Source organism: Acanthochromis polyacanthus, chromosome 5 (assembly GCF_021347895.1).
Source record: "Acanthochromis polyacanthus isolate Apoly-LR-REF ecotype Palm Island chromosome 5, KAUST_Apoly_ChrSc, whole genome shotgun sequence".
Classification (NCBI taxonomy): Eukaryota; Metazoa; Chordata; class Actinopteri; family Pomacentridae; genus Acanthochromis; species Acanthochromis polyacanthus.
In genome coordinates, this window is record NC_067117.1 from 1,579,922 (window position 1) to 1,593,581 (window position 13,660).

A 13,660-nucleotide genomic window follows, 5' to 3' on the forward strand; every position below is an offset into this window, starting at 1 on the left:
GACCAACAATAATTCCTCATCAATAATGAATCATAAAACACAACCAGAAAGCAGGAAAAGCAGCATTTTAATCCTGAAACTGGAGTTAAATCACAGTTTGTCATTAAAAAGGTAAAAAAAAAAAAAAAAATTCGGACATTTATGGCACCAACTTCAGCTGTTAAGTTTGTTTTGACTGTTTCAACACAATAAATCCTCAGAACACAATTTATTAATCATTAAATATGACCACAAACCAGGAAAAGCAGCATTTTTACCTGAAACTGGAGTAAAATCACAGCTTATGTCATTTAAAAGGCTAAAAATGTGATTTTTGGATGTTTATGGTCTTAATCTATGAATAATTTGTATAATTTAGTGTCTTTCCTGCTGAACTCTGAGCTGAATCGTGAACAAACAGAAGCAAACGGGTAAAAAGAGGCCGACTCACTTTATTTTACAGACAGAATAAACTGTTTCTCATCCGGTTCGTCTCGTTTAACTTCCTGATCTGCAGAAACGAGACGAACCAAAAGCTGGAATCAGGTTTGTTGGTTTTCTGGTGATTTCAGCCAAAGAAACGTTTCAAAAACGTTGAATTGATGCAGACGGTTGAACAGGAAGGAGGCAGAACAACAAAGACGTAAACAGCTTCTTCTTCTTCAGGATAAACTGAGGATGATGATGATGAGGAAGAAACCAGGTCCTGTTGGCTTCATGATCAGAAAAACAAACGCTGGAGGTTTTTACGCCATGCTGGGACACAAGAGCAGAACAGGAAGTTAGAATGACATGAAACAAACAGCTTCAACCGACCTTTCATGGCCGTAACGTTCTACAAAAACTAACTTCCAGGATTAGTCCATTATTTTAGGAAGCAGGAGGAACAAACTACCTGGAACACCCCCATGATTTTACAACTTTGGACCGATCCAACCCGATGCAGGTTTGACTGATTTAAGGAACTTTTACTCAAAGTCGACTCCAAACTAACGACAACATGATAAAACCAACAAAGAGACACAAAATCACCACAAAGAGACACAAAATGGCTGCAAAGACATCTCCTTGCAGCCATTTTGTGTCGTCATCTGTTGTGTCTAAAAGTTGTTTTTTAATCTCAGTTTACGCTACATTAGCATCCGTTTGTGTTCATTTTCATGTCTTTGCGTTTGTTTTACGTCTTTGTGCTCATTTTGTGTCTCTTGGTGTTTGTTTTGAGTTTTTCGTGTCTTTGTCAGTTTGGTTTCACCTCCCCGTAACGTCCACTTTAGTTTGACCCAACAGTCTCTATGAGGTTGGATCGGTCCAAAGTTGTGAAAAGGCGGGGGTGTTCCTCACAATAATGGAGTCATTCTGCCTCAGGAGGTTCAGGTCGTGTTCTAGCATCAGATATAAAAACCTATTTATGTTCTACCTGTCTATCAGTGGGTTCTAAAGGTTCTACCTGTCTATCAATGGGTTCTTAAGGTTCTCTAAAGGTTCTGTCTATCAATGGGTTCTTAAGGTTCTCTAAAGGTTCTGTCTATCAATGGGTTCTTAAGGTTCTCTAAAGGTTCTGTCTATCAATGGGTTCTTAAGGTTCTCTAAAGGTTCTGTCTATCAATGGGTTCTTAAGGTTCTCTAAAGGTTCTACCTGTCTATCAATGGGTTCTAAAGGTTCTCTAAAGGTTCTCTAAAGGTTCTAACTGTCTATCAATGGGTTCTAAAGGTTCTCTAAAGGTTCTAACTGTCTATCAGTGGGTTCTAAAGGTTCTGTAAAGGTTCTCTAAAGGTTCTACCTGTCTATCAGAGAGTCCCTCATGCTGGTGGCGATGGCTGAAGGATGGGTGGAGTCACTGAGTTTGAAGACGTTCTCGATGACCGACAGCTCGGTGCTCGTCGTGTCCAAACCACAGAACGCACACCAGTCGTTGACCACCATCCCTGCAGCGATCACCTCACTGCCCCGGTTCACCGTACCCGCCTGGAGATAAAAATATAGTTCAGAACCCAGCAGGTTCTCCGTATCAGCCTGGACAGAGAATAAGACGCTAAAACGTCGTTAAGCTCCAGTAGTTCCAGCAGGCGACAGTGAAAACATTTCAGAAACAAAACCATGCAGAAGTTCTACTGCAGATCTAAACTCTATTTTCTTCAGGAGTAAAACACAGACAGGAAGTTCAGTCATCAGTCAGTGATGTTTAGTAAAAAGATTATTCCTTAAATGTGAACACTTCTGCTCTAAACCAAAGGAACCATGAGGAGCCGTGGTTCTTCAGGTTACTATTCTGTGGTTCTACTGCAGATCAGACCAACCTGGACTAGAATGATTCTGACTGCTCTGGTCTGAACCAACACTTCCAGCTCTGACATGGACTCATAACTCCGTCTTCCTCTCACATATAAAGTTAATAACGTCCTGAAGAGTCGACTCACCACCAGAGGAACCTGCAGCAGCGACGACAGCTCGTCCTGATCTTCTATGGACGTCTTGGGATGGACCAACCCTCCCTGGTTGCTGAAGGCGCAGTAAGAACCCACCAGGACCTGCTCAGCCACCGTCTGACGGAAAACCTCCACCTTCAGGGTGTCGGCCAGGATCTCCTCCGTCTCCTGATGGACGGAGAGTTAACGCTGTCATTACTGCAGCTGAAAACAGTTCAGTTTTAGTCCAACCGGCTCCATTAAAAGCAGCAGAATTAGCCGTTAGCAGCTAATGACCGGAATGAAATCATTAACGGACAGAAAAACGTCAACAGATTGATGGAACTAAAGAAAATGTAGAAACATGAAGACCGAGGTTAAACTGATTCAGCCTCTAAACACCAAAAGAAAGCCTTGTTACTCTTAAATTACTACAAAATTAGATCATTTGTCTGAGCAGGAAACTGTAAAAACAGGAAAAAAAATGTTAAATTTCCAACTTTCTAACCGTTCTGATCATGTGTGGCTTTCAGCTGCATCAGGAAAAAAGAAAACAAATCTCAACTAAAAAAAAAAAAAAGAACTCATTTCCACTAAAATCCTGCATTTATTCTCCATTAATTCTCATTTAAAAATCTGCTGAAAATGAACCGGGCTGCACAGTGGCGTAGTGGCACCCCCACGACCCGAGTGAGGATAAAGCGGTGTATAGAGGATGAATGGATAAAAACGAACCATTAGGAGGAAATAAATTCTGTAAAAACCAAAATATTCTGTGATCCTCGGAAAAACTGGAAAGCTTTTATTGTCTGAACTGTGACCAACAGTCAAGTGACAAACAGTCAGAGCTTTTCATTGAGCGTATTCCAGTAGAACTTAGCTGAGGCTGTACTTCTGGTTTAGAGGTTAAATCAGGTAAAGCTGGTTTTCTCACCCTGTCCAGGTCCGGGTGAACCAGAGCCACGTAGTCGTTGCAGGCGATGACGTTACCCAGAGCAGACAGCCGCTCCTCCACCCTCTGCATCCTCACCGTGTCCGGCAGGCTGTTTCTGATGTGCTGCAGCTCCTGGTCTGTGGTGTTGTTGGGAAGCAGGAGGCCGTGACGGTTCCCTGAACGCACCACAGACACACAACAAGAAGCTTTTACTCAAACAGACCCGTCACATGGACGTAAAACACCCGCAGCGTCCAACATTCAGCGGCCAGACAGTCCGACCCAACACAACGTGTAAAAAAAAAAAAAAAAAAGTTTGATGAGATTTCAAAGAGATTCAGTTTAGTGTCAGAGAGAAACTAAAAAATATTCACATTTAAGAAACTTCGGTCAGAGAAACTGGACTGTTCTAATATTTAAACATAGGAAAAGTAATCTGCAGGCTTCAGATGTTAAACTTCTGTTGGGTTGATTGTCAGTTAATTTAATAAACAAAGACATGAAAAATAACAAAAAACAATAAAGATGACGTCCCGGTCTGGTCAGAGGAAATCTCCCCGCACCTTTTTGGTCTGTTTCACCCGTTTACAGCAGAAGGAGGCTGTGCTGCGATGGGCCAGAAACCACGAACTAAACTACCACGGAGCCACGATACGGATTTATCAAGACCTCAGCGCGGCATTGGCAAGGAAACGGGCTGCATACAAAGGAATAAAACAGTCATTGTACCGGAAAAATATCAGATTCCAGCTGATCTACCCCGCTCGTCTGCGCGTGATCCACGGGGATGATGTGCGCATTTTTGATTCACCTGATGAAGCCCAGAAATTCTACGATCTGGAGTTTGGTAAAGAGTGAACGTTTGGACTCCACGTATGGAACTGTATATCAGTGTTTCAACTTCACACCCGCCCAACAGGGAAAATGTGACCTGTTGTGAACTCTGTCATCTAACCGGAACTTAAGGTACGGACAATCACGGGTATTTAACACTGGGTTAAATTGTACTATGTATGCAATTGTTTGTAGCCCAACCAGTACGCACCTTATTATTCTTAGAAAACGACCACTATGTTTACCTGGCTCTTTTTTCTTTTTAGTCCTCTTTCTTTCTTGAATATCCAACAGCTTGCAGTATTGTCATTATACTGTTTGGTTTATGTGAGATAAATACTTTGAACTACAGGAGCTGGGAGCCTTCTTGTTTAGAGTTTTAAAGTGGTGTCTAATCAGAAGTTATTGTCCATGGCGTTTAGCCTGCAGCTTGCCTCTGTTAGAGGTACTAGTATAGGCATAGTTTTATGTTTTATTTTTTTGTTGTTAGGGTTGTGGGACTGGGTTATGGGAAAGGACACTCTTACACTTTTTAAGTTTACCTTGTTTTATGCTTATATTGGTGAGGTTACCAACCAAATTACATGCTCTGTTAATGCCATTTCAATGCTCCACTTTTATTGAGTTTTTATTACTTTACGTACTCTGACATGGATAATAGTGCTGGTACAGCAAAGACAGATGTTCGATTTATCACATGGAATGTGAGGGGTTTAAATGGGCCAGTTAAAAGGGCAAGAATATTCAATCACCTTAAATATTTGAAATGTGAAATTGCATTTCTTCAGGAAACTCACCTGTTGATTAAAGACCACAATAGATTAAGGAAGAATTGGGTGGGTCAGATCTTCCACTCAAACTTAAACTTAAGAACGCGGGGAGCATCCATATTAATACATAAAAAGGTCCAGTTTAAAGTAAATAAAGTTAACTCTGATCCACAAGGGCGCTTTATTATGGTTTCAGGACTGCTTTTCCACCAACCTGTGATTTTGGTCAGCGTGTACGCACCAAACTGGGATGACGAAAACTTTATGGGGAAAATTGTGTCATTAATTCCAGATTTAAACTCCCATCACCTAATTCTTGGTGGTGACTTGAACTGTGCTGTTAATCCAACACTAGATCGTTCTAACCCCAAATCTATAAACCCTTCAAAAATGGCTAAATCAGTTTCCTTTTTAATGGATAAAATAGGCAGTGTTGACCCATGGAGATCCCTATTCCCACAGAAGCAGACTTTTTCCTTTTTTTCTTCAGTACATCACTCTTATAGTAGAATAGATTATTTTTTTATTGATAGAGCCCTTTTTCCACAAGTCACTAAAGTTGATTATTCAGCCATAGCAGAATCCGACCATGCACCTTTAATACTGGATCTTTCAATCTTTCATAATGTTAAAGAACGTCCCCTTTGGAGGTTGGACACTACTCTATTGTCCGACAATAAATTCTGTGAATTAATATCTTCAAAAATTGACGAATTTATTGAGTTCAATAAGAAAGATGATATCTCACCAAGTCTGCTTTGGGAAACACTTAAGGTTGTAATCAGAGGGGAGATTATAGCTTACTCATCTAGAATTAACAAGATGAGGAGAAAAAAACAGGATGAGCTAATCAAGTCCATACGCATAGTGGATGCACAATATTCTATCTCTCCTTCCCCTGAACTCTATAAAAAAAAGCTCGACTTTCAAACTCAGTATGACTTGTTATCAACTCAAAAGACAGAGCAGCTCTTGCAAAAATCCCGTGGTTTTGTTTATGAGCATGGTGAGAAAGCAGGTCGTCTTTTAGCACATCAACTTAAGTATCAATCAGCTGCTCAGCAAATTTCACAAATAAGAAAACCAAATGGAGAATTAACCATAGAACCTAAAGAAATAAATGAAATATTCACATCATTTTATTCAACCCTTTACAAATCTGAAACAACAAATGACTATACTGAAATGGATAACTTTCTTAACAACCTGCAGTGTCCCATAATAAATTCAGCACACCGGACAGAGATTGAACTCCCTCTACAGGAAAAAGAAATTAGAAAAGCAATAATGGCAATGCAAAGTGGCAAGGCACCTGGCCCAGATGGCTACCCTGCCGAGTTCTACAAAAAATTTTCCAACAAACTTTCAAAAATTCTATTGGACATGTTTAATGAGTCATTGTTGCAGGGCTCACTCCCCAAAACACTGACTGAAGCATCCATTATTCTCCTACTTAAACCAGGTAAAGATAGTTCAGAGTGTGCCTCATATCGACCTATTTCTTTATTGAATAATGATGTGAAGATTTTGGCCAAAGCCCTTGCTTTGAGATTAGAAACCACAATGGATGATGTGATCTCTGCTGAACAAACAGGTTTTATTGCAAAAAGACATTTGTTTACAAATATTCGTCGACTTTTAAATATAATTTATTCTCCTGCGTCCAGTGAGTCTCCAGAAGTGGTTATCTCGCTGGACGCAGAGAAAGCCTTTGATAGAGTGGAGTGGGAGTTTTTATTTACATGTTTAAAGAAATTTGGTTATGGTCCTAATTTCATTTCCTGGATAAAACTTTTATATACTTCTCCAAAAGCCTCCGTAATCACAGATAATAAACGATCCTGTTTCTTCCAGCTTTTTAGGGGGACCCGTCAGGGGTGTCCAATCAGCCCGCTGTTGTTCGCTTTAGCCATAGAACCCTTATCTATTGCACTTAGGTCATTAATATCAATCAGTGGAATTCAAAGAGGAGGGGTAGAGCACCGTTTATCTTTATACGCAGATGATTTGTTACTTTATGTAACTGATCCTATCAGAAGTGTTCCTTGTATTATTGACTTGCTGAAGAGATTTGGTATATTCTCCGGCTATAAGATAAACTTTAGTAAAAGCGTGTACTTTCCTGTTAACGACCTGGCTCTCCATATAGAGGAAGATAATTTCCCCTTCCAAATATCTAAAGTCGGCTTTAAATATTTAGGTATTAAAATTACCAGAGATTTTCAGACTTTGTATCATGAAAATTTGTTGTCACTGTATGAAAAAGTTAAAGAAGATTTAAAGAAATGGAAAACACTTAATCTGACTTTGGCAGGAAAAATTAATTGTATTAAAATGAACGTGCTTCCAAAATTTCTGTATGTGTTTCAGTGTGTCCCTCTATACTTGCCCAAATCTTTTTTCAAATTGATTGATAGGGCTTTCGTCTCCTTTTTATGGAACGGTAAAAACCCTAGAGTTAGGTTAGAATTATTGCAGAGGCCAAGAACTCAGGGTGGTTTGGCCTTGCCAAGTCTTTGTCATTATTACTGGGCTGCAAATATCCAAAAGATTCTGTATTGGCTGCACACTCCAGATATGGATTGGTGTCAGCTAGAAGCCACATCTTGTATCTCAACATCACTTTCAGCACTGGTTACCTCCAGCCTTCCCCTCTCATTTTCACAACTGACGAAAAACCCAGTTGTTTATAAAACCCTCCGAATATGGATCCAATGTAGGAAACATTTTGGGTTCCATCAGTTTCTTAAAATAAGTCCTATTTGTAATAACCATCTCTTTCCCCCTGCTGTATCAGACTCCGCATTTTTAATGTGGCAAAGACATGGTATTTCTAAATTTAAAGACATGTACATTAATGGTATATTTGCTAGTTTTGAGGATCTCTCACGTAAATTTAGTCTCCCCCAATCCAGTTTATTCCGCTACTTTCAAATTCGGCATTTTTTTCAGCACCATGACCCCAACTTTCCAAACATCCCATCTACCCCAGGTCTTGATATCATACTGCAACTCTCTGCTACTTCAAAATGTCTGATTTCTAAGATATGCTCTTATATTGCTTCCATTAAAAATGTGTCCCTTCAAAAAATTAAGGCAGACTGGGAGAGGGAATTAGGAGAGGTCATAGAAGAAGATATCTGGAGGTGTGCTCTACAAAGAGTAAATGACAGTACTTCTTGTGCCAGACTGAATATCATACAGTTTAAGGTTCTCCATCGGGTTCATCTCTCCAAAGAAAAACTTGCTAAAATATACCCCCAACTAAGTAATAGATGTGACAGATGTAGCTATGGTCCTGCCAATTTAACTCATATGTTTTGGTCTTGCCCTGCTCTGGTAACCTTTTGGACAGGAATTTTTAAAATGCTGTCAGGGGCACTTGGAGTTAACCTGATGACTGATGCCACAGTAGCTTTATTTGGTATTATAGAAAAACAACATTCTGACCTAAGGAAAAGACACAAAAACATTATTGCCTTTACAACACTGCTTGCACGCAGAAGAATATTACTACACTGGAAATCATCAAATCCACCCAAATTATCCACATGGTTGAGCGACTTGATGAATTTTATTCAACTAGAAAAGATAAAATATTCACTAAGAGGAAATAAGAGTAAATTTAATTTAATATGGGACCCAATTCTATCATATGTAGGGGGACTAGATGTCTTACCTGACAGCATTTAGCTGGCTCCTTTTGTAAGGGATACCTGTCTTACCCCAATCCCAGTCCATCTCAACATTCTATCTATATCTGTTTCTTGTATGTACATGTCGTGTTTTATAACCTTACTCTTTATTATTTATGTATACTTGGCATACTTAACAGTTATATCCCACACATATTTGTATATATAAAATAAGGTATAGTGCATCCTCACCTGAAAATGCTTAGTTGTTGTTATCTCTGTCATACCAACCTTTATACATTGAATTATGTGTCCTGGGTTTTTTTTTTTTTTTTTTTGTTCTTTTGTGTTCTTTTTTTTCTTTTTTTTTCTTTTTTTTGGGGGGGGGGGTTCCCTTGTTTCATTATAAAAAAAGTGGAAATATGTATTGTAAGCATCTTGTCATTATGAGCGTGTACATTTCCAAATAAAAAGAAGTTAAAAAAAAAAACAAAAAAAAAAAACAATAAAGATACACAAACAACCACAAAGAGACACAAAACAACTTTAGAGACACAAAACGACCACAAAGACACAAAACAACCACAAAGAGACACAAAACAACCACAGAGAGACACAAAACGACCACAGAGACACACAAAACGACCACAGAGAGACACAAAACGACCACAAAGAGACACAAAACGACCACAGAGAGACACAAAACGACCACAGAGAGACACAAAACGACCACAGAGAGACACAAAACGACCACAAAGAGACACAAAACGACCACAGAGAGACACAAAACGACCACAGAGAGACACAAAACGACCACAGAGAGACACAAAACGACCACAGAGAGACACAAAACGACCACAGAGAGACACAAAACGACCACACAAACTATGAGTTGTGATGAAGGTTTACTCACCGACACACATCCTGCCGATGATTCGACATCCTGCTATGGTGGCGTGAACCACTGGGATGGTTTCTGACAGTTCTCCTTCAAACACGCTGCAGACAAGAAAAACCAAACCTTAGACTCCGTTTAACATTCCACCAGGACCTCAGACTGGGTATTTACCACCTCATGATCCATAAAAAGCAGCTCGATGCACGTCTATCAGACCAGTGGACTTTGGATTCACCGGTTTTTACTGCCTCGGCTTTTATCTTTTACAGAGAAGACATAAAAATGGACTTTACTTCACTTCTGCTGAGAAAAGGAATCAAATCTAAACATGAGTGTTTTATTTATGAAGGAATGAACCAGGAGGTGATGCAGGATAAAATAATAATAATTAGAGCTGCAAGTAGCATTGATCAGGTCCTCACATCCTTGCTGGTCAGCGACATCAAGCATGTCCACCAGGTGGCGCTGCGACAGAGTGTATTTCAGTCTGTGGATGTGATGAAGGCCAGACCCTGTTTCACGGCGAAACGTCGACCTTCCACCGGCCACCATTTCCACGCCGTCAGACTTTTGTGGAGCATTTTGCTAACTTTGATCACCCATGCCTGCTGTACATCCTGGACCAATCTCAGCTCTGAGTGTTACCCCGTTTGAGCTGATAGCTTTGGAAAATCATCATCATCCAAAACGGTCGACATCCTGTTGTGTTTTAGGTGTGAGTGTCAATTACATTTTTGTGCATCTTGACGAGTTACATATGTGTACTAAATTTCATAAGTTTGGGCGACATGCACTGGTCATAATAAATGTTTGAAATTTTCCAGGGGGCGCTATTGAGCCACTTTGCCACACACACGTGCAATTCTCTAAAAAAATAAAACTTTTCACCGGTCCTGATGTGTGTGCAAAGTTTCACGTGTTTGAGTACTTTTAGGGCCTCAAAAACGCGTTTCTTTTGTCCGACAAAGAGCGTCTACAAGCAGCACTGAACAGATCCTCGCACGCTTTCGTACGACACGACAAAGCGTACGTCGAAATGTGAGACAAAAGTGAAGGTGTGGAGACGTAGCTGACCAATTTCAAGATTACATCACAAAGTTTGTAGAAACACAGAGTAATGTCAGAGTTACAGTTCTTTATAAGGAGGTAAAAAGACACAAGTCTTTAAAAAATACTAAAGCTCATGTTGGTGTTAAAAAAGGACTACAAAATATATTTTCAACGCAACAAAAACGCATTAAGTGCATTGGTAAGGGTGATAATCGATTGAAGAAGAGATTACTTGGTCTAGAAAACTTCAGAAAATGCAGAAAAATGTCAGTCAGACACCAGAGATGAATAATCTGTCCAAAGATCCTCAGTTCACCATCACAGAGGAGGAAAAAACTAAAAATATTTACATTTAAGAAGCTAAAACAGCAGAAACTCGACTGTTTTTTTATTCCTAACAGATCAGAATGGTGGTTATGTAACAGCAGACACTGAATGAATGAACTGAGGACAGAGTTCTGGGTTAAAGGAGGTCAGAATGAGGAAATAAACGTCACAAACACGCAGAAAAACTGCAGTTTTTAGGGCAGTTCACAGTAAAATCTGGAGCCCAGAGGGACACAGACCAACAAGAGAACAGATTTTAGTTCTGAATCTAGTTGTTGTTCTGCTGACACTTCATCTTACATAAAGTTGCCTCTGGATGACATAGACTGTGGTTAGCATCGGATGCTAAGTTAGCTGAGCTCAGTTTACATCCGTCTACAGCTGCTTTTATCAGAGTCATAATGTGAAAATACACACAACTTTCTGTCTTTGATAACAGAAAACTTATGCCTATGAATTTTTTGTATTGTTTTGAACTGAACAATTGTGACAAAAGCAATGTTTGTCACTTAAAGTGTCATCAGATGTGAAAATAATGATTTTAGACAGTTGTATAAGTTATATTTAAAGACTAAAATCTAATGAAAACCCTTTACAGATGGGGTTTATGGGCAAAATAAAGAAAAAAAACCCAGCAACCATTTTTAGCTATAATCAAGTTATTCTGATGCATTAATAACATTTCAGTCACATTTTAGGAGCTGAAAATACTTTTTCCCCCCCAAATGAAAACCTGAATATGAGCTGAATGAGTCTTTTAAACCCATTATAACACCAGGTTTGGGCACAGAGGAGGTAAAATAAACCAGACACAGGAGGGCAGCTGCTTCCACGGATGGTTTTGGGCTCAACATGACTTCGAAACCAAACAGTTTGATGCGAACAGGTGAAAACTCACCTGTAGAAGTTCTCCGAGCCGCCGATAGCCACCAGACAGTAGGTGTTGGTGAGTTTGGAGAAGCAGCCGATCTCGTTGTTCTTCTCAAATGAAGCTCTCACGGCCATGACGAGGAAGAAGAAGGCTTAAATGTGATCCTGGAACAGAGACGAAGGTTTAAATCTGACCCTGGAAGAGAGACGAGGCTTTAAATCGGACTGTTTGCTGTCAAATACCGCTAGCCCACCGGCTAACCAGCCAGCTAACTAGTTTTACAAGTTTCTCTCTTAACTTTCAAACCGGAAACACGTCACACGAACATTTGTTGATTTTCTTCGCAGCTGCTCGTGTTTGAATTAACTCTAAATGCTTAGTAAAAAACGGTTAAATTACCTGAAACTGACTCGAGGCCTCCAAACATGCGAGCTAGCGACCGGCTGACTCCTTCCACACGTGCTTACTTCCGCATGAGGCTCAACGTGGTGACGTCAGACGCACGACACGGGACGTGAACACATTTTAATTCGTTTTTTTCCTCGTTTGTGTCTTTTTTTAGTTTAATTAGTTGTTTATCTGAATATTTGCATTTGTTCTTTTGTCAAAAAAATATGTTATTTACATTTATATGAAAATCATTACATCAACACTGAACGCAACTTTTCTGTTGCTGAGTCGTTTGTTTTGTGAAGCAAACTTTTGTGTTTTGCTAGTTTTATGAAATTCGGTGTGACATATTTCATTTAAAAACGTCTCATTCAAAGGTTTGTCTCTCATCTACTAGCAAAATAATGGTTATTAACAAAGAGAATTATCAAAACTCTGGATGTCACCACAAAAGCATTAATAATCTGATTATTAACAAAGAAATTTATAAGAAATATGAATATTCACAATAATATTAAAGCAAAACAATAACAAAATCTGGATATTAATATGAAAAAAATATTAAAAATCTGTATATTAACATACAAAAGCATTGGAAATCTTGATAAAATTGCATACAATTAGTTACAAAAAATCTGTATATTCACAAAAAAACAAAGAAAAATCAGATTTTAACGCACAAAAATGATTTGAAAATCGTGATATTTTTATGGTTGCACATAAATACTACAAGCAGATAAGCAATTAACTTTTGCTGTTATATTTTAAATAATTAAAATTCTCATCCTTAGGTCAATAGTCTTCTCAATAATCTTCTGTATATATATTGTTCTCTGCATCTTTCTAATTTATTCTGTACTGCCTTTATACTTTATATTACATCATATATACTATACTATATTATTTTATTTTATATTATATTTTTATATACTTGAAATTTAACTTGTTTATATCTAAAATATATTTACATCATTATTAAACTACATTTTTATGATGCTGAGTCAATCACACTTGTGCATTTTTTATGTTTAGATACTTTATTTTAGTAATTGTTAAAATAAAAACTATAATAATACCAATAATCATTTTAAAATAATTCAGAATAATGAACTAACATTTAAAAAACTATTGTGTTTATTTACCATTATTATTATAAATCGCTTTATTGTTTTAATTGAACTATATAATTTTATTTTTTTAATATAATTGAATTATTAGAGTCATTGAGCGTTATTATTATTCAGTAATAACACAAAAATTAGATTTACAGTTTATATAATAATTATTTTAAAATAAAATTTCTTGCAACTAACGTAATATAATGTTTAAAATGCTTTATCTCATATTTTTCTGTATTTTTACTTAAATATTGTTTTGAAGACAGTATTTGTACTTGTACTGCAGTATTTGTACTTATTGTGGTTTTAGTGACTATATAAGTAATTCAGTAATTTTTAAAAACAAATAACATTTTTTACTTGTTTTTAATTATTATTCATAAGTTCTGTCTTGTTTTGATTCAGTTCGCGTGTAGACGTGAGCGTGCACGCGCCAGAAGGAGCTCGT

At 38.1% G+C, this 13,660-nt stretch overlaps 1 protein-coding gene across 2 annotated transcripts; it reads right to left on the reverse strand.

The window, feature by feature from the left end:
* Positions 1–411: 411 nt before the first annotated feature.
* eif6 (eukaryotic translation initiation factor 6) lies at positions 412–12,214 on the reverse strand. 2 transcript variants are annotated; one of them, XM_022214295.2, is made up of 7 exons: positions 12,104–12,214; positions 11,732–11,868; positions 9,472–9,557; positions 3,320–3,495; positions 2,398–2,574; positions 1,761–1,945; positions 412–735 (listed from the first exon to the last, which is right to left on the reverse strand). In XM_022214295.2, the coding sequence occupies exons 2-7, from the start codon at positions 11,836–11,838 to the stop codon at positions 726–728; spliced, it is 741 nt and encodes a 246-aa protein (XP_022069987.1). In that variant the 5' UTR covers positions 11,839–11,868; positions 12,104–12,214; the 3' UTR covers positions 412–725. The 2 variants fall into 2 exon arrangements, with proteins under 2 accessions (XP_022069987.1, XP_051804212.1); XM_051948252.1 differs by having other exon boundaries at positions 11,732–11,899; positions 12,104–12,175.
* Positions 12,215–13,660: the final 1,446 nt, after the last annotated feature.

Excerpts from the sequence above, each read along its gene's own strand:
- eif6 (XM_022214295.2), bottom strand. The coding sequence starts at position 11,838 with ATGGCCGTGAGAGCTTCATTTGAGAAGAACAACGAGATCGGCTGCTTC. Across the intron at positions 9,558-11,731 it reads GGCTCGGAGAACTTCTACAG|CGTGTTTGAAGGAGAACTGT; the intron begins GTGAGTTTTCAC and ends TCTTGTCTGCAG. Across the intron at positions 2,575-3,319 it reads TTCACCCGGACCTGGACAGG|GAGACGGAGGAGATCCTGGC; the intron begins GTGAGAAAACCA and ends TCCGTCCATCAG.